Genomic DNA, 21,571 nt, shown 5'->3' with positions numbered 1-21,571 from the left:
GTGGTCAAATTTGCTTTTTGCAAAGATAAGCTTAGCAGCGGCATTTTGAATCTGCTTGAGTCTTTGAAGGTTTTTCTTTGTTAGGCTTAGGTAGATAGAGTTGCAATAGTCCAGTCTGGAAAGGATGGTGGATTGGACAAGGACGGCAAAGTGTTTTTGATGGAAACAGATTCTCACTTTCCTTAGCATGTGAAGGCTGAAGAAACATTTTTTTATTAGGGAGTTGAGGTGATTGTTGAAGGAAAGTGTAGGGTCAATGATGACTCCCAGAATTTTACTTGAGTATTCAAGATGCAGGGTGGGGCCAGAGGACAGTGGGATGGAGGTGGACAGTTGGTCCAATTTTGGGCCGAGCCAGAGAAGTTTTGTTTTGGATTCGTTCAGTTTCATCTGCACAGTGTGGGCCTAGGATTGAAGGTTCGATATACATGAGGATATGTTCGCAGAGAGGTTGGTGAGGTTCCGGTCGGTCTCGAGGAGGACAAAGATGTCATCTGCGTAAGTGTAAAGTGTTTCAAGTGGGGAGAGATGGAGGAGTTTAAGGGAGGACATGTAAATGTTGAAAAAGATAGAAGAGAGAGGTGAGCCTTGTGGGACTCCACATATCGGGTTCCAGGGGGAAGAAGAAGTGCCCTTCATGTTGACTGTGTAGGAGCGGGAGCATAAGAACTTAGAGAACCATCAAGGACTGTGGCGTTAATGCCTATCTCGGTGAGTTGGTAAATTAGGATATCATGATGGATGACATCAAAAGCTGCAGAGAGGTCAAATTGAAGAAGGACGGCGAACTTGTTGCGAGAATGGAGATGTTGAACTTTTGAGATTAAGGAGGTCAGAAGGGATTCGGTGCTGAAGTTGGGACGGAAGCCATATTGGTAGGGTAGCAGAATGGTGAATTTTTCAATGTAAGAAGATAGTTGAGTGGATATGATGGATTCTAGCATCTTGGTAAGGAGAGGAATGTTTGCTATTGGATGGTAGCTGGATGGTGTGGAGGGGTCTAGATCAGGTTTTTTTCAGTAGTGGGGTTAAGGAGATATGGCCCATTTCTGGGGAGAATAGACCCGAATGGAGGGCGGAGTTTATGAGAATGGTAAGAGATGAGATGGCCTGAGGGAGAGTGTTCTCGTAAAGGTAGGCAGGGAATGGATCCAAGGTACAGTTGCTGGATTTCAATTTGAGGCAGATTATGGACCAGGGATTCAGAAACTAGTTCGAAGGAAGACCAGGATCTGTCGGCTGGGATGGGGTAGGAGTCTATCGGGATAGGGTTGGGGTCGATTGGAATCAAAGATTTGTAGGAGATTGTAGGTGGGAAGGAGGGCCTCAAGGTGGAGACCTTATCGCTGAAGAACTTTGCTTGAGAATCGGCTGAGGGGGAGAAGGGGAGGATGGAGTCATTTTTGGAGGTTAAGGAACGCCAGATGTTAAATAATGTGCTACTCTGGTTGTTGGATTTGGAGATTTTATCACCGTAGAAGTTTTTCCTTGCTTTTTTTAGAACAGTATTGTAGAATTTAATATTGACCCTCCAGGAGTGTCTGTCTGTAGGGGATTTAGATTTTTTCCATTTTCGTTCCAGAGCTCAGCATTTCTGTTTCAGTTCTCTGTGGTATGGGAAGTACCAAGGGGCCTTACGGGAATAGGAGATGGTTTTAGTGTACAGAGGGGCAAGGGAATGGAAGGTGGACTCGGAGAGGGCGACCCAGTTTTGCCAGTTAGTTTCTGGTTCTGCAGATTTAGGGATGGGGAAAATTTGTCAAGAAAATTGGTCCAGAACAGATTGCTCGAGATTTTTTTTTCGGAAGGTAATAAAATTTGAGGGGCGGGATGGGGGCTCAAGATGTGACATGAAGATTGGGAGACAGAAAGCCCCTAGGAAGTGGTCGGACCAGGGGATGATTTCCCAGCGAATGTCGTCGGTTGAGGTTTTGTGGGTAGTGAGATCTAGAAAATTGATGAGGTCTAGTGTGTGGCCTTTTTTGTGGGTTGGGAAGAGTGTGTGTGGGGGGCAAGCCTAAAGAGGAGAGGAAGCTATTAAATTCAATTGCATCCTTGCTGGTGACATCGTCAAGGTGGAGATTGATGTCTCCGATGATCAATAATCTTTGAAATTTGAGGAAGGCGTTTGTTATGGTTTCAAAGACGAGTTTGGAGGAATTATTCCAAGGGGTAGGTGGGCAGTATAGGAGCAGGATACCCAGTGGATGAGGATGGGGTTCATCGTTAACTGAGGCTAACATGTATTCTAATGAGGAGAGGCTGCCCTTTTCAAGGAGCTGGACATCGAAGAATGATTTGAAAAGGAGAACCAGGCCGCCTCCTTTTCGGTTAGTTCTGGGAGAGAAGAGGCCTTGTTAGCCATGGGAGCAAAGTTCGTTTTGAGTAAATTGGTCATCTTTTGTGATCCAAGATTCTGTGATGAATAGGAATCCGGGGTCTGAGTCCTCAAGTAGGTCCTTAAAGATTTGAATCTTATTACAAGCGGATCTGGCATTGCAATAAAGTGTCGGGACTGGGGTGAGAGAATCAGAGGTAAGGTCGGGGAAAGTGGAGGCGGGGACAGGTTTTAGAGAGGCGAGGTTGACTTTACGGGGATTTTTATAGGATGGGTGGTGTTTGTGGCGTATCAGGGTGGGAATTCTGAGGCCAGGGCAAGTACTGCGGACATTTGCGGGGTCGAAGAGGTTGGGAGAAGAGGGTGTCAGGCAGGGGTTGAGTTTGAGAGAAGAGCAGAGTAGGAGAAGAAGGAGCCATGAAGGTGGCTTCATGATGAGAGTTGGGGGATCTGTGGGCTAGACTGGCCTGTTTGAGGTAAGTCTAGAGGAGCGGCTAGGTAATAAACGTACTAGGTATCAGCACAAACAATATTAGAACAAATCTAGTAGAGCGTTTCTAAATTGGAGTTATTCTGAAGTAAATCTAGTGAAAGGGGAATGAAGATAATCCGGCTATCAATTCGGTACTCAAATTAGCCTAGACTGTTAGATACAATAGGCAATTAACAAAACATTTAAGAATCGACAACAGTTATCAAATATTAACAAAATAGCAAGCATTTAACAAATTATAAGATTCAACAAGTATTTAACACAATTTTTTGATTGCTTTTGTCTTTTATATATATATATATTTTTTTTTGAGAACTAGCAGTTAAACTTTACAGTTGAATGGATTCACGATTATACTTAGCAATTGGAAAAGTTTCCCCTGCTGGCTTGGAGGATGGGCGGAGCAAACCTCTTGAGCCTCGCAGATGTGGCCGCTGGTTTTGGCTGACAAATGCCTTCTTGATGGGAGAAAAGTTTCCCCTGCTGGCTCGGGGGATGGGCCGAGCAGTGCTCTTGAGCCCCGCTGATGTGGCCGCTGGTTTCGGCTGACAAATGCTTTCTTGAAGGGAGAAAAGTTTCCCCTGCTGGGTCAGGGGATGGGCGGAGCAGTGCTCTTGAGCCCCGCTGATGTGGCCGCTGGTTTCGGCTGACAAATGCCCTCTTGAAGGGAGAAAAGTTTCCCCTGCTGACTTGTGGGATGGGCGGAGCAGTGCTCTTGAGCCCCGCCGATGTGGCCGCTAGTTTCGGCTGACAAATGCCCTCTTGAAGGGAGAAAAGTTTCCCCTGCTGGCTCGGGGGATAGGCGGAGCAGTGCTCTTGAGCCCCGCCGATGTGGCTGCTGGTTTCGGCTGACAAATGCCTTCTTGAAGGGAGAAAAGTTTCCCCTGCTGGCTCGGGGGATGGGCGGAGCAGTGCTCTACTCTCAACATGGCTGACATGGCTTCTTGTGGCAGTCTTGCGATATTATCGACAGGTCATGGCGGTTATTTTGTGAGCAGAGCCAGCATGGGCAGGAACAATTGAGGATCACTTCTGACTACACCCCTAGACCATCATCAGGCTACAGGTGGGCAGGGATGAGAGGCAACTCCAGTTTGGAAGGAGAGAAGCAAACAGGACAAAGCACAATTTTCTGCTCCCATTAAAAACACACAGTTAGATTCAGCTGAAACTGAAACTATGACTATAAACTTTTGGCCGAAACCGAAACTGAGCAGAAAAAGGATTTGGGGCCAGATTCGATCAGCTTCTACTTTTTAATGCAGTAAACCCTCCTGAATCATCTTGTTTATAATATCAACTCTGAATGAAAGTTGTAGGAATTGACATAGTGTTTCGAGCTTCCATATATTTGTTATACATTTCTCCCTCAGTATTCACGGGGGTTAGGGGCAGTGCCGGCCTGCAAATGTTGAAAATTTGCGAATAACTTTTTGGTCGACTCTGACCCACCCCTTCTCCCTCCTGCCTTCCTGAACCTTACCTAGTGGTCTAGCGGGCTTTTGGGGCAGGAGCTATCTTCCTACGCTTCTGCCCCGTGCAGATCACTTATAGTAAATGGCTGCTGTGAGTTCCTCTTGAGACTACAACGGGAGCTCACGGCAGCCATTTCCTATGAGTGATCTGCATGGGGCAAGAACGTAGGAAGATCGCTCCTGCCCCAAAAGCCCGCTAGACCACCAGGAAAGGTCTGGGATGCCGGGGGGAAGGCGGGAGGGAGGCGTAGAAGGTCCGGAATGCAGCTCTATTTTATTATTAAAATTATTAGAATAAATTATACTTTTTGGTGGGTGAATGTGTGCACTACGTACAGATATGAACGAATTAACGCAGAGTGTAAGGGATTTAGTGAGATATTTAATAAAGTTTAGAGGCCATTGTCTAAATTTGTAAAAATATAATAATGTATATTTATCATATCTTTCCTTTGATTCATTTATCTTTACACATCCAGGGGGGTGGGAGGTTGGAAGGTGGGGAGTAAATATTGATAGCGACAATTGGATAACTTTATTCTTCATTTGTATTATATACTAGGATATATTGTACCATTATTATATGTAAAAAGCTGATATTATTGAATGATTTTTATGTTACCAGTACGGATATTAGTGTAATGTATGTAATACCTACTGTTCTTTCATTTGTATGACACTGTTTTTGATTAAAAATCAATAAAGATTTTTTTAAAAAAATCACGAATAACCGAATCCACGGATACTGAAACCACGGATTCGGAGGGAGAAGTGTATAACAAAAAATACCGGTGTTTCCTTTGTAGATCTAAAGCTGCATCTCCAGAGCACAGACTATGGTAGCTTCTTGGCAAATGAAGCCTCTCCACTTGCAGTCTCTGTTATTGACGACAAGCTCAAAGAAAAGATGGTGGTTGAGTTTCGGCATATGAGAAACCAGTCATATGAACCATTAGCAAGCTTTATGGATTTCATCACGTAAGTAGGAACAATCTCTTAACTTTATAGTATGCAGTTGCATATTGATGTTATACAGCAAAATGCTCATGCCATACTGCTGAACATTCATGAATTGCCAGTTGTCACTTTTTCATTAATCTGGTGTGCTAAAAGATGTGCTTATGCAAACTTCTTTTGATAGTAAAAGCTTCAGATAAATTGATGCAAAATCAATTTCTGTCATCTTGTATTCATAAAGTTTGTGGACATTTTTACTACTTACTATCTCTTCCTAGAAATATTTTGCTTTTGTTTTCTATTCTTCTGCATCATATTTCAAAATGCGTGCAGCCTTGCTTAAATTTTTATGGTTGTCATTTTCCTCTTTGTACTTTATATCTCACTGATGCCAACAGCTGACATTTGTCCTTTGTATGTGTGATAGTTAAAAGCTTCATATTGCGCTGCTGAAAAAAGCATGTAATTATTTTTTTTATTAATGGAAAGTATTAGTATTAATGGAAAGTACCAGCATTTATTTTTTTTGTTCCCCAATTTCCCTCCTGCTAAACTGTCATTTTGTAGCAAATATATAGGATTCTGTACCATAGCTGTTGCTTCCCATTAGTTGTGAATCTGCAAAAGCGTGTCGCTCAAAAATGCGTAACTCCTCCACTTCTGCACTAGAGAATAGCTCCCTCTTCAGTTTTTCCTTCTCCAAGCAAACTCAGGAGTGTTCTAATTTGCTCTGCTTTTTATTCTTATTTTCGTGTAATTTTTGCCATCAGTTCTTGATTTTCCTGCTGGGCTTTGATGCTTGGTGGTCCCCTTTTCGGGCTTACTCCGCCACCGTGAGCAGACTGCTGCTCCTAGGCCAATCTCTTGGAGTACCTGTGGAGCCAATATGCTTTGTCTCTTCAGGAGCTCAGGGTCTGTTCCCCCGGGAGATTGCTCGCTTGCTGATTTGCCTGGGATCTTGCTCGCCTGCTGTAGGACCCCTGGGCATTGTGGATCCAGTTGCAAAGTATCTCCAAATGATGCGGCATGTGGATTTTGGGGGGTGGGAGTCTGTGGTCATGGTCCGCCCAACCGGCAGCCAGAAGATCTCCAGCAGTGGACTTGTTCCTAGCACATTCTAAGGCAGAAATCATTTACCTTCAGCCAGACTGCAAGATGACAGGCAGCAGAAGTGCACAGTGAGGCACATTATTCTTTTTGGGGAAAACCGGGGATGAGGTGGGGGGTCTGAAAAACCAGATTTGAGGGGTTTTGGGGTTAGTCAGGTTCTCCTACCTCCAAAACCCCTTTTTTGACTTTTTTTTTCTCAGATGAGCTCCCTCAGACTGTTTTTGGCGCAAATTTTCTGGCAGTGGCCATCTTAGATTTTTAGCAATTTTTACCCCTCATTATGCCTAGGGATCATCTGCAATGGATGCCCTGGGCCAGTCTAGCCCTAATTCCTGTGTTTTTTTGTGCAGATTTACCGGCTGAGGAGCAGTCAAATTTCACATGCCATGGGGCGCGGGAGGAAGGGGTGAGAGCTTTGGATTCGGCCTCTATTCAGTCCTCTAGGTTGTTGGAACCCCTCAAAGCCCTGAATGCCTTGTCTGCAGAGAAGAGATCGCATTCAGAGGCCACACGCAGCGAGGGGGCAAAACAAAATCACATGGTAGCGGAAGAGGCCCTAATTCCCCAGTCTATGATCCAACCTAAGACAGAGGTTTGGATTCATAATGGGAAGTTTATCTCCATAGCCATGAAGACTGGGGATCTGCTAATATAACTGATATTGGAGGTAAGAGAGAGACATCATGGAAGGGCAGCGGACGAGGCCCTAATTCCCCAGTCTGAAGGCTTGCAGGAGTCCTTAGAGCCTCTGGTGCAAGGCTTTTCCAATTTTGTCAGTCTCTTTGGAAAACCTACTTAACAGATCCGGGAAGTGCTGCGCTACCTGTGATTGTGCTGGCTCTGTCTCAGGGGGATTCATGTACCAAGCAGGCGTCTCCGCCCCCTACCATGCCGACTCCTAGTGTTGGTGACCCTTCGGAGCAGAATTAGGAGGACTGGAAGTCTTTCCATGTCTTTATCATAAGGCTCCACTGTGTCCTGGATGATTTGAGGTCCTTTTCGGAGTCCAGGAGCAGGGTTGACTGTGGATCATGGTGATGATCCCTCAGTGAGAACTGTGTTTTAAAATCAGCTACCATTTCGCATATCCTTTCTGACAGCCTCTCTTTGTTGAAGCTTGATCCCCAGCAACCCTCAACCTCTTGGTGTTCCGTTTAAGTGGTACTAATATACAGACTACCTTTTTTCCTATTCATCCAGACATCACCTCCTTAGTTACTGACCAATGGGAGTCGCCTGAAGGTTCTCTAAAGGTGGCTAAAGCTATGTCTAAGCTCTATCCTATGGCTTTGGCTGTTTGCAAAAGTGCATGAAGTGCATATGATATAGAATGGTACCACAAGCTTTTTCATTTACCACCCCTCCTTTTTTTTATTCTTTATTGAGTTTTTTTAAACCAACAAGAAGTGCAAGCAATATACATCTAATATAATAAAACGGTAAGCCGCGCATGCGCACTTCCTATGCGTGCGTCCGTTTTCCGTGAGCTGTAGCACACATAGGAAGTGCGCATGCACGGCTTACGGTCTGGCCTCACGCGAGGCAAGACAAATGGCATGCGCGCCCTTCCCTGCTCTCCACCGCTGCCGGCCGCTAGCACCCCCTGCCCTTTCCGTCGCCTCCCGGCTCCAGTGGCGTACGCAGCACTATAAACACGCTGCTTCGCGCCCTTCTCTGCCGATTTCCTCTGCTGCGTCTCTGATGACATCATTGGAGACAGACGCGGCAGAGGAAATCGCCAGTAGAAGGCCGCGAAGCAGTGTGTTTAAAGTGCTGCCTACGCGGCTGGAGCCCCGAGGTTTGTCAGCGGTGGGAGGGTCAGGAGCAGGCCGGATCGACTTGCCGCAGGGTCTAAAGATATAGCCAACTATTCATTGCTGGCCAATATCCAGGTATCAGTGCTGAATATGCAAGTCTGGCAGCAGTCACCGCTGTTATGGCGATATTCTGTACCACTATCCAGATAAACTCAGGGCAGCTTGCTTGCTCTCCTAAGTTAACACCACTATCTGTGTAATCTGCTGCTCTGCCCACACTCTGCTCCCGACCGCTTCTGTGCTGTCTTCTTAGCACTGGGGGGTCATCTGCAATGAATATTGGCTGCATTATCTGGGTAGCGGGTGCTGCCATCAGGATAAATGCTTTAAAATATCAGGCCCTCAGCATCCGACTATAGTATTTTATAAAGTAATATGTTTGCTGTATTAACACTTGGATGTACAGATATAAAGGTTGATAAATAAAGTCAAAGAATATAAGATGATATATTTTTTATTGGACTAACTTAATCCATTTTGCCCGAAAGCTAATCAAGAAATATATTTTTACTCCAATAAAAGATATCATCTTAGAAGGGGGAGGGGCCGAACGGAGCAGGGAAGATAAGGTAAGAGAAGGGAAAGGGGGAGCAGGGAAGAGGTACTATTGGACTGGGGGAGCAAAGAAGAGGGACAGGGGAGCAAGGAAGAGGGACGGGGAGCAGGGAAGAGGTGCTATTGGACCGGGGGAGCAAGGAAGAGGGGCAGGAGGAGCACGGAAGAGGTGCTATTGGACCGGGGGAGCAAGGAAGAGGGATGGGGAGCAGGGAAGAGGTGTTATTGACCGGGGGAGCAAGGAAGAGGGACAGGGGGAGCAGGGAAGAGGTGCTATTGGACTGGGGGAGCAAGGAAGAGGGACAGGGGGAGCAGGGAAGAGGTGCTACTGGGCCGGGAGAGCAAGGAAGAGGAACAGGGAGCAGGGAGCAGGGAAGAGGTGCTATTGGACTGGGGGAGCAAGGAAGAGGGACAGGGGGAACAGGGAAGAGGTGTTACTGGGCTGGGGAGAAGGGGGCTGCGAGGGGGGGGGGTAAAATTGGTTTGGAGCTGGGGCTGAGGGAAGGAGGCTTTACTAGCACCCGTTAATGTAACGGGCTTAAACACTAGTACATATATAAATAAGCATAATAAACATTTATCCCAGGTCAAGCAGGCAGGTATTCTCACATATGGGTAACGTCTTCTGACAGAGCCTCGATGCGGACGCCTCACATGCAGACTTGCTTGAAGAAACTAGAAGTTTTGAGTTGCCCGCACCGCGCACAGGGCGCGTCTCCTCAGTTCTTAGTTTTCTGCGGAGCCGAGAAGTCCGTCATTTTGGCTCTCTCCGGTAACTTCTCTCACCGCGGTTTGTGTTTATTTTTGTCACGAATTGCTGTGGTCTTACTTTTCTTTCTTTTAAAAAAAAAAAAAAAAAATTTTTTTTGCTTCCGTTCATTCGTCCGGTACAGGCCGCTTGGCCGTAGCCTGCGGGCTTCGACTTTGCGTCGGCTGTATTTTTGTCTATGCCCCGGCCTGTTACCTGTTTCAAACGGTGTTGTAAGTGCAAGCGCACGATATCTCTCACGGACCCTCACAGATGCTGCCTTAAGTGCCTTGGGCCGAAGCATCATCCTACCTTGTGCCTGCCTTAACAAACATTTAAGCCTCGTGCTTTTAAGCGTCGTTGCATCTTGGTGGATAGCCTCTTCGAGATGGAGTCTACTAATCCCTCGTCATCGAAGGTGTCTTCGGCCTCGACCCCTGTCGAAGCCTCTGCCTCTACTGCTTCCACCTCGAGCCTCATCAGACCTTCATCGTTTGGAGCGGCTCTTGCTTCGACACCCTCGGCTGCGATATCTTGTCCTGTTTCCTCAGGTCAGAAAGCTCAGCACTCGGTTCCGCCAGTGGTGATTAAAGTGTCGAAACCTCCCAAGTCGAAACACTCTCACACCACTGTGCGGGACCCTTCAGCCAAGGCAGGTGGGCCAGTTTCAGACGCGGTACCCTCCTTGCCGGCTTCGTCCCAGACCTCTTTGGAGGAGCAGATTATTAAGATCCTTACTAACATGGGACCCATACTGCTCGCTCTTCTCCAGCCTGGGCATGCAGCAGTCTCCCGCTAGGTCGAGACGCCTTTGCCCCGGTCTGATCCTACACATTCGATGTAGGGAGCGGAGTCTCTGCGAGTGTCTGGTCTGGCTTCCAAGCACGAAATGCATGGAGTAGATTCTGTGCGAGTGCGTCAACAGGATACCTCTCATTCTATAAAGGCTGTCCAGTCTTTGAAAGTGCTTCGAGGCTCCTCTTCCACGCCTTTAGATCTTCGATCCTCTGCTTCTGAGGCGACCCCTGCTCGGTCCTTGAGATCCAGTTCGAGACACAGTTCTCGACACCACTCGAGGCCTGCTTCGAGGCATTCTTCCAGGCATCATTCCTCCAAGCCTCGATCCCCTCCGGCCTCGACAAGACCACCGACTCCTCGTTCCAGGTCTCCAATGCCGGACCTCGAGGATATTTTGATTTCCAGTGCCTCGTCCAAGTCTCCAGGTTCCTTCTCACCATGGTTTCCAGCCGAGGCTTCTACTTCTTCGACTCCAGCTGCCTCGACGTCCTTGAGTCCTTCTCGAGGCCGTGCAACTGCAGATCAGTTATCTTTCTCTTCTTTTTTGAGACAGATGGCTGTGGATTTGAGCGTTCCATTGGACACTGTCTCTAAATATTCTAAAGAATATCTCGAGGTCATGCATCTTCCTCAACCTCCGACTGAATCTCTTAAGCTTCCACTTCATAAGCTTCTTCATCAAATTTTTACTAGATGCATGGAGACTCCTTTTTCCATTCCAGCAATTCCAGGAAAGTTGGACTCCAGATATAAAACAGTCCATCATAAAGGCTTTGACAACTCCCAGTTGTCTCATCAATCCCTGCTTGTGGAATCCTCTTTAAAGAGATCCCTTCCAGAGTTTATGCCACAGTTCCTCCTGGCCGGGAAGGAAAAACCATGGACAAATTTGGACGTCATATATACCAGAATGCAATGATGTCTTCTAGAGTCCTTAATTATAATTTTCATTTCATCACTTACTTTGAATTTCTTTTGTCTCTTTTGCCAAAATTTTTGAATTACTTGGATGATACCATGCATTTTGAGTTCCAAGAAGTCATTGCTTCTTTCTCTCAGTTACTAATCCATCTTCTGCAATCCTCATATGATGCCTTTGAGCTCTCTGCCCGAGCAGCGGCTTGCTCTGTGGCCATGCTTCGCCTAGCCTGGCTTCGCACCATTGACATGGATTCAAACCTTCAGGACCGTCTAGCCAACATCCCTTGTGAGGGCAATGACCTTTTTGATGAGTCCATCGAGGCAGCCACCAAGAAGTTGTCTGATCATGCCAAATCTTTTGCCTCCATAGTCAGACCTAAGCCTAAGCCAGCTCCTTCTAGGCCTGCACATCCTCCTGTTATCTACCAGAGGCGTTTTCCTCCAAAGCTGGCGCCTTACACTCGCCCTCATTTGAAGACACAGCCACCTCAGAAGCCTCAACCTTCTGCTACACCTAAGGCTTCTCAGCCTTTTTGACTGTTTACAACAGAGCATACCTCCATCATTCTGTCTCTGACTCCTTTTCCACCTATAGGAGGTCGTCTCCATCATTTTTACAACCGATGTACGGTCATTACATCCGACCTCTGGGTACTTACCATCATAAAGGAAGGATACTCTCTTCATTTCACTCAGGTTCCACCGGAGCTTTTTCCAAGAGAGTATCCTTCCAATCCATCCCAGACCGCCCTTCTTCTTCAGGAAGCTCAAGCTCTGCTTCGTCTCCATGCCATCAAACCAGTTCCCTTGGAACAGCAGAGCAGGGGGTTTTACTCCCGTTACTTCCTTGTTCCAAAGAAGACGGGCGATCTGCGACCCATTTTGGATCTCAGGGCTCTCAACAAATTTTTAGTCAAAGAAAAGTTTCGAATGTTGTCCCTGGCATCCCTTTATCCCCTTCTCGAGCAGAACGACTGGTTATGCTCTCTGGATCTCAAGGAAGCCTATACTCATATCCCCATTCATCAGGCCTCCCGTCAATACCTCAGATTTCGGGTGGCGAATCTGCATTTTCAATACAGAGTACTACCTTAGACCTGGCCTCGTCTCCCAGAGTGTTCACCAAGTACCTGGTTGTGGTAGCGGCAGCTCTAAGGAATCATGGTCTTCAGGTATTTCCCTACCTCGACGACTGGCTCATCAAAGGTTCCACATCTCAAGGGGTTATTGTAATGATCCAACGGACTACCTGGTTCCTACAAAGTTTGGGATTCGAAATCAACTTTCCCATATCTCAACTTCAACCCTCTCAGAGTCTACAATTCATTGGAGCTGTTCTGGACACTGTTCAACTCAGAGCATTCCTTCCACAACAACATCTGGAAGCTCTGCTTCACCTCTGTCAAACAGTGTCTTCTCGCTCTTCCATCTCTGCGAGACACATGATGATGCTTCTGGGTCACATGGCCTCCACAGTACATGTGACTCCTTTTGCCAGACTTCACCTCAGAATTCTTCAGTGGACCCTGGCATCTCAATGGACGCAGGTTTGCGATCCTCTTTCTCGACACATCACAGTCACTCCTTCTTTGAAGAAGTCTCTCCGTTGGTGGATGCTCTCTTCCAATCTTTCCAGAGGCTTGCTTTTTCAAGTGCCCCCTCATCAGAAGGTCCTCACAACAGACTCGTCGACCTACGCTTGGGGCGCTCATCTCGATGGTCTCCGTACTCAAGGCCTCTGGACCAGTACGGATCGTTAGTGTCATATCAATCAGTTGGAACTCAGAGCGATCCTCAAAGCTCTCCATGCTTTTCACGACACAGTAGTCCTCATCCGCACGGACAACCAAGTCGCCATGTATTATGTCAACAAACAGGGAGGGACGGGGTCTGCCTCCCTTTGTCAAGAAGCTCTGGAAGTTTGGGACTGGGCAATCCGTCACAACACCTTCCTCAAAACTGTCTACATTCAAGGGGGCTCCGAATTGCTTGGCGGACAACTTGAGTCGTCTTCTGCAACCTCACGAATGGACTCTCCATTTCTCGTCTCTTCATCACATTTTCTCACAGTGGGGAACGCCTCAGATAGACCTCTTTGCAGCTCCCCAAAACTGCAAACTGCCTCAGTTCTGCTCCAGGATATACTCTCCTCACCGCCTCGAGGCAGATGCTTTTCTTCTGGAATGGACAAATGTTTTCCTCTACGCATTTCCTCCATTCCCTCTCATTCTCAAGACTCTGGTCAAGTTGAAGAACGATCATGCCACCATGATTCTAATCGCTCCTTAGTGGCCGAGACAACCTTGTTACTCCCTTCTACTTCAACTCAACAGCAAGGAGCCATACCTTCTACCAGTTTTTCCTTCTCTGCTTACACAGAGTCAAGGATCTCTCCTTCATCCCAACCTGCAGTCTCTACACCTGTCAGCCTGGTACCTCTCAACATAGCCCCTCTTCAATTTTCTCAATCTGTAAGAGATGTTTTAGAAGCTTCTAGAAAGCTTATAACTAGGCAATGCTATCACCAAAAATGGACTAGATTTTCTACATGGTGTTTCTTTCATCATGAGGAGCCTCAATATTCCTCCTTATCATCTGTTTTGGACTACCTTTTGCACCTCTCCAATTCTGGACTCAAGTCTACATCCATTCGAGTCCATCTCAGTGCAATTGCAGCTTTTCATTAGCCTATTGAAGGGAAACCTCTTTCTGCTCATCCGGTGGTTTCCAGATTCATGAAAGGACTTTTCAATGTCAAACCTCCTCTCAAACTGCCTCCTGTGGTTTGGAGCCTCAGTGTTGTCCTTTCTCAACTCATGAAGCCTCCATTTGAACCAATTGATAAGGCTCATTTGAAGTATTTCACTTGGAAAGTGGTGTTTCTCATTGCCCTCACTTCTGCTCCACGAGTCAGTGAGCTACAAGCTTTGGTTACTGATCCACCATTCACTGTGTTCCATCATGACAAGGTGGTTCTTCGTACTCATCCGAAATTCCTGCCTAAAGTGGTCTCAGAATTTCATCTCAACCAATCTATCGTACTTCCAGTGTTTTTTGCAAAGCCTCATTCTCACTCTGGAGAATCAGCTCTTCATACTCTGGACTGCAAACGTGCTTTGGCCTTCTACTTGGAACGCACCAAATCACACAGAACTGCTCCTCAACTTTTTGTCTCTTTTGATCCAAATAAGTTGGGACATCCAATTTCTAAACGCACCATCACTAATTGGATGGCGGCTTGTATCTCTTTCTGCTATGTCCAGGCTGGATTACCATTTCACAGTAAAGTCACAGCCCATAAAGTCAGAGCAATGGCAGCTTCTGTAGCTTTCCTCAGATCGACACCGATTGAGGAGATTTGCAAGGCTGCTACTTGGTCTTCGGTTCATACCTTCACTTCTCACTATTGTCTGGATGCTTTCTCCAGACGGGATGGACAGTTTGGCCAAACAGTATTACAAAATTTATTCTCCTAAGTTGCCAACTCTCTCACCATCCCATTCTGGTTAGCTTGGAGGTCACCCATATGTGAGAATACCTGCCTGCTTGTCCTGTGATAAAGCGCAGTTACTTACCGTAACAGGTGTTATCCAGGGACAGCAGGCAGCTATTCTTACAACCCATCCACCTCCCCTGGTTGGCTTCTCTGCTAGCTATCTGAACTGAGGAGACGCACCCTGTGAACTGGGCGGGAAGGTACTCGCGCATGCGCGGTGCGGGCGACTCGAAACTTCTAGTTTCTTCAAGCAAGTCTGATTGTGAGGGGTCCACATCGAGGCTCCGTCGGATGATGTCACCCATTTGTGAGAATAGCTGCCTGCTGTCCCTGGATAACACCTGTTACGGTAAGTAACTATGCTTTACAAACCATTAGTAATAATACAAACCAAAAATAAAACCCCTCCCCCATCCAATCTTTTCAAGCAGGGAATAAAACCAAACAAAAGAGATACCACCCTTCCATGGATGTGTGTATGCTATAGCAACGGAAAATATATATAAATGACAACTAGTACGAAACCACAAAAAACGTCAATGGATCCCAAACTAATTTAAATATCTTATTATTCCTCAGCATGTCAGTGCTCATCTTCTCTTACCTATAACATAAGCATAAATTTGCCCACCAAAAAGTAAAACTAAGGCGATCCCAATTTTTCCAATTGCGAGCAATCATTTGCATGGCTATTCCGATCATAATAAGGAAAAGCCGACATTTATATCTGTCCAATGAGCGTTTAAGATGTAATTTCCTTAGCAACAGCAGCAGATGAATCCAGAGACCAATGGGGATAGCACACATCTACCAGCAGGTGGAGATAGAGAAACTGATTAACAGGTGGTCCTATTGGCTGGCACACTTCATACATCTTCAGTATGCTCTATCTCCCAGCAGGTGATGGTCGCTATTCAACTAGCTCCTGGATTCTGGCTGTGACTGAAAAATTATTTTCTCCTATTGAGGTTTCTCTTCAGTGAGACTGCCATTCTATTTCTCCTGTTGAAGTTTCTCTTCAGTGAGACAGGAGTGTCCGGCTGAACGGTGAGGGCTTTAGGGGTTATACCTGGGCCCCCTCTGCCTCACCCTCCCTCCAATGATAGAGGGTCTGACTGGGTCTCGATTTTTCTTCTTTCCCTTCATTGTAAAAAAAAAAAAAAAAGACCATAGTGACTATTAAACAATTCTGCCCTCATAGTGCTGAACAACCGGCATCTCCCAGCACTATCAACAAAGTTGTGAGTATATGTTTTATTTAAACTTCTTTTCTGGTTTCTGGTTGTGGTGGAGCTACGGGTTTGGTTTGAGTCTACAGAAAGAATATGTTTTTTATCAAACGCTATATTTTGTAGAGTTGTGGAAATGGTTTAGTGACTGACAAGTAAATTTACATTTGTATGACGTTTATTCAGTAAAGGGCTTTGGGTGTATGGATAGAGCTCCGTTGACGGAACTAGTGCCTTCCCATGTGTTGTAGACGCGCGCTTGTTTTCATATTCTGGCAGCAGTGCCACAGCGATAGTGGAATTTCTCCCCGAGGTGGACTTTGCTTGGCAGTTCCCGCGGCTGGGTGGAGGTAAATATTTGGATGGCTCCGGATGTGTTCTTCACATAACCGGTTCCTGACTGAGCGCATAATGCATGTGCTTATTTTCCTAAGTTGAGAAAGAAGCAGCATTCATTTATTTCTCTCCAATGTTTATTTTAAGCATTTTATAACATGATAGTGGGAAAAATATTTTAATGATTGGCTCCGGGTAGGTTTTTAATGTATTGCTGATAGAGCCGCTCCGCCCCCCCCCCCCCCGAGCCAGCGGGGTTTTTCTTCAATTTAAACAAGCAGTGGGCTCAGAAGCACGTCGGGAGCCAGCTCCACTGAGGCGTGCGAGCACCGCTCTGCCCCCCCTCCCGAGCCAGCGGGGTTTTTCTTCAATTTCAACAAGCAGCGAGCTCAGAAGCACGTCGGGAGCCAGCTCCACCAAGGTGTGCGAACACCGCTCCGCCCCCCCCGAGCCAGCGGGGTTTTTCTTCAATTTAAACAAGCAGCGCCAACGGCGCACTGCCGTTCGGCGCGCGGCTAAGGCGCACGGCAAAGGCACGTGCGCCTTAGTGAGCGCCTTGGTGAAGCATCCTCTGTGAGGCGGCCCCACTGTCCGGACCTTCCCCACTGTGCCCAAAGTCCTACGCCGTACCCAACGACATCAACCCCCCTAACCAAATATTCTCATCACCAGAATGGGCATGTGAACCTGGTCCGCCCCCCAAAAATGGCCCGGAACCCAATCTCGCAACAGCTTAATATATCCACCAACTACCTCCTCCTGCCTACAACAACTACACCGACCACCAGCTAAGCTTTCCTATTAAGATTTACCCATTAAGACCACTGTCAATCTCGGTCACCTACGCTGAAAGTTCCAAATTAGATACAAATTTATATCCTAGAGGCATGAGTAACCGTTAGAAGCAGGAGTATCTGTTAGAAACATGTATAACTAGAGGCATGGTTAACTGCTAAGAAAGGAAGGTTTGCTATAAGCCTAAAGATAGAAATTAGAAGCATGTACAACTAGAGGCATAGGTAACCGTTAGAAGCATATGTAACCACCAGAGGCATGTGTACTGTTAGATGCACGAAAAACTGCTAGTGGCATGTACTGTTAAATGCATGAAAAACTTAGCGGCATGCACTGTTAGACGCATGTATATGTTAGACGCATGTACTGTTAGATGCATGTACTTCTAGACACAAGTACTGCTAGTGGCACGTACTGTTAGACACATGAAAAACTGATAGAGGTATGATCAACTGTTAATGGCATGTGCATCTGCTAGAGGCACGCGTAACGGATAGAAACATCTCAAGACCTACTTCCATTTAACTTATCTTCAATTCCATCCCAACCCGCCTAACAACCCTACTCACTTTAAACCAAGAATTTCTGGGAAACTAACTCTGTCCTTGCGCTAAGTTGAAATTCTCTACACTGCAAACATGAACTTATACTAATATTACTACTCTATATACTAAGTGTCAGCATCAAAGAGATTCACACTCTCTACCCTCAACTACAACCAACCCATTTCACTGTCCTATCAACCACGCACATCACTATCCCACAAGAAGACAAAATAAATCACATTAACGTTATCTCAAACAAAAGAGCGCACCAACGAACCCTCAAAAAAAGAACTAGAGCAGTAAAACCTATCAAAACCACTACCTTCACCAATCCTATCACTTCCGCAACCATCCCCTGCGCTTATCTTAACACTAGATCAGTCAGGAACAAGGCCTTTCTAATCAAAGATTGGATCATCAGCAAGCAAATAGCCTGCCTCTTTCTAACCGAAACCTGGCTATTGTCTGAAGATGATCCAATAATTATCGATCTCCCTGTCAATTTTAAAATCCTTACCGTGAGGGAAAAAAAGGAGGAGGACTAGCAATTGTTCTCAAAGAAGGATTCGAGTTCGAACTATTGGACTACAAAACATCCAGCCAACTAGAAATCTTAGCCTGCAAAATCAGTAACATCCACTTAGAAGAATCCCTTTCTTGCATACTATTCTATGTCCCACCCAAAAGCTGGTCAAAAGCCAAAGAAGACTTCTGTGAATTTGTCCTACACAACTCTATAAGTCACTCCTACAATATCATCGCAGGAGACATAAACCTACACCTAGATGAAGAGGACAACACAAGACACGAAAGAGTTCAAAAACTTCCTATCCCTACTTAACTACAACCTCCCTGCCCCCACACGAACACACAAATAAGGCCATCATCTAGATGTAGTAGCCATGTCTACAAAGGAAATCACTACCCCGTCATCTCCTTACCTGAAGGCACCTGGTGTCATGACATCTAGTCGGACCACTTCACTTATTACTTTAAGTTAATATGGTCCCAACGAAAACATAAAACACGCCCGATAATAAAAAAAAAAGAACATCTCACAATAGGCCACATTAACCCAGAAAACTACTGGTCACAATACAAACTTCAAGCAGAGATAAAGGAAGAAATCGATTTCTGGGACCACTGGACCACTACCAGCACCTGCATTTTAGATAAAATTGCACCTAAACACAATAGCAAAAGCAATGCAAATAAATATAATAAATGGCTCGACATCGAACTCCTAAAAATTAAACAGCTAGCTAGACGACTAGAAAGAATATGGAAAAAAACAGGAGAATTATCAGACCGTAACAATTGGAGAGCCAATATAAAAACCTACAAACAACTGATAAAAGACAAACGCAAAGCATTCTACTCCACTAAAATCAATTCATCCTGCAATAATTCACAAGGAGTCAATACCAAAAGAGCTGTTCAATCTAATCACAAACTTATTTGATACCATTTGCTACACTCTGCCTACACACAACATTAAATTACCCTCTGCGAACGATTTAGCCCTACACTTTGACTCAAAAATTAAAAACCTAAGAAACAATTGCTCAACAAAAGAACCTAGTGATCACAAAATAGCTAACACACAAGGAAATGAAACACCTGCAGATATGATCTGGAATTCCTTTCAAGACATAGATTGGAATAACTATATCAAATTATATAACAAATACTCCAAATCATACTGCATCCTGGACTCATATCCCCCAGAAATCATGAAAGCGGCACCACTTGAATTTAAACTTTCACTACTGCAATATTTAGCCCATAACCTGAAAAATGGGAAATTCCTCTCCAATAACGGTCACATAATAATAACCCCTATCCTAAAAAATAATAAAGAATCCTCAGCTCTAGTAACCAACTATAGACCAATTGCTTCCATTCCACTTATCGTAAAAATCATGGAGGGATTGGTACACTCCCAGTTGATGGAACATCTTGACCAGTTCTCACTCCTACATGAGACTCAATCCGGCTTTAGACCTCTTTTCAGCACAGAAACTGTTATTGGGGCTATCTTAGATAACTTGCATCTATTGTTAAGCAAAGGCCTCAATGCCCTGATCATGCAATTCGACATGAGCTCCGCCTTTGACCTAGTAGACCATGCGATTATGCTACAATGCTTAGACGCCATTGGCATCAGAGGTGAAGTGCTAAACTGGTTTGAGGGCTTCCTTCTATCCCGCACCTATCAGGTACGCTTCAATAATGATCTCTCCAACACCTGGAGCAACCCATCCGGTGTACCGCAAGGATCCCCGCTATCCCCATTGCTTTTCAATATCTACATGACCTCACTGGGAGCACAATTAACCCAACTGGGAATAAAATTATTCAGTTACGCTGATGATTTCACGATCATCATCCCATTTGCCAGCTCCATCTCGGAAACCATTCGCAAAGCATCAGAAGCCTGATGGAGCCTGATGGAGCACTGGATGACAGATTTCAAGCTCAAGCTCAATACAGAGAAGACAAAATTCTTTGTCGCCTCACCACACCCGCTTGACACCAAAACACCACTAGGCATCAACAAATTTAACTACCCCATACAGCACACCATTGAAATACTGGGTGTAACTCTTGACCAATGCCTAACCATGAAAGACCAGGTGGACTCCTTAATCAAAAAGGGTTTTTTCACCCTCTGGAAGCTTAAATCCATTAAATCATATTTTGACAACTCCGCATTCAGAATCCTGGTTCAATCCTTCGTATTGAGTCAACTCGACTACTGTAACATCGCCTATTAGCAATCTCCCAAAAGAATATGCAACACTTACAATTAATGCAAAACGCTGCAGTCAGACTTATCTTTGGTCTGAAGAAATTTGATCATGTGACACCATACTACAAACAGCTACATTGGCTGTCCTTGGAAGCTCGTGTAAAGTTTAAGTTCGCCTGCCTCTGCTTTAAAGTTCTTTATGGTCTAGCCCCTAAATACATATCCGACCTCTTCTCCTTCTCAGCCAACAGACACAAGAGAAACTTCTACTTGCACTTCGTTTCTCCCCCGGTTAGAGGTTGCAAACTGAAAAAACACCATGAACACCTTATCTCACATCAAGCAGCGTTATGGGGTAAAGGCCTAGAACAACTGCTCTTGCCCACCACTTACGAGGTATTTAGGAAGCGCCTCAAAACTCACCTGTTCCTGAAATATCTAGACAGCTGACCCGTTCCTCTACTTCCCCCTCTATAACGGTTCTCCTGTCCTATCCCCCTCCTATTTTCCAATCCCTTAACTTCTCTCAACTTTTACTTCACTAATCTTTTGTAAACCGCATAGAACTTAACGGTATTGTGGTATATAAACTGTTATTATTATTATTATTATTTCAGCATGAAACAGGCACGTGCTTGGGTCTCCGGCACTAGCGGGAGCACTGCAGGTTCGCAGAGTTTATTTTGCAGCAGACTTAGGTCACTATCCCGCGGCTTCCCTGTTTTCGGGGTTCTACACGTCAGGAGTGTTTCAACAGCTTTTCCCACTGTTGCGGTGATATACCTTGTATGTTTGTTTCCCCACTCTCTCTGCTTGAAAAGTCTTAACTACTTTAATTATGACAGTACTGTTATGCCTCAAGGTGCTTAAGAAAGTTCAAGTTTATTCGTTCTTATTTAGATTGCTAAGCGATGTACAACATAATATAAATGTGCAGATAAAATATTGGTGCTGACGTACAAAATGACTTTTATATTGTGGGTTAAAACTTACAAGAATTGTGTGGGAAAATGGGGAGAAAGTTACAATCTTTAAATAGGAGAGAAAGAAAAACAAAAGGAATGAACAAAAAGGGGGGGTAATTTTGGCTACTTAAATAAAAATTGTTAATTTGAAAGCTAGGAATCATATGCATCTTTAAAAAGATATGTTTTTAAGATTTTTTAAATGAGGGTAAATCTTTTAATTCTCTAATGTATTGAAGTA

The 21,571-nt window shown here is 45.3% G+C and overlaps 1 protein-coding gene across 1 annotated transcript in view; it reads left to right on the top strand.

Annotated features, from left to right (window-relative positions):
• Window positions 1-21,571, top strand: part of LOC117359286 (V-type proton ATPase subunit d 1) — a 642,574-nt gene that overhangs the window by 133,066 nt on the left and 487,937 nt on the right. The window contains exon 2 of the mRNA XM_033941795.1: window positions 5,113-5,284. Within this exon, the coding sequence (XP_033797686.1) occupies window positions 5,113-5,284 (172 nt within the window). The remainder of the gene's footprint in view (window positions 1-5,112; window positions 5,285-21,571) is intronic.

Source organism: Geotrypetes seraphini, chromosome 4 (genome assembly GCF_902459505.1).
Source record: "Geotrypetes seraphini chromosome 4, aGeoSer1.1, whole genome shotgun sequence".
Lineage (NCBI taxonomy): Eukaryota > Metazoa > Chordata > Amphibia > Gymnophiona > Dermophiidae > Geotrypetes > Geotrypetes seraphini.
Note: the sequence above shows the minus strand (reverse complement) of the source record. Positions and strands in the feature narration are given on the sequence as shown.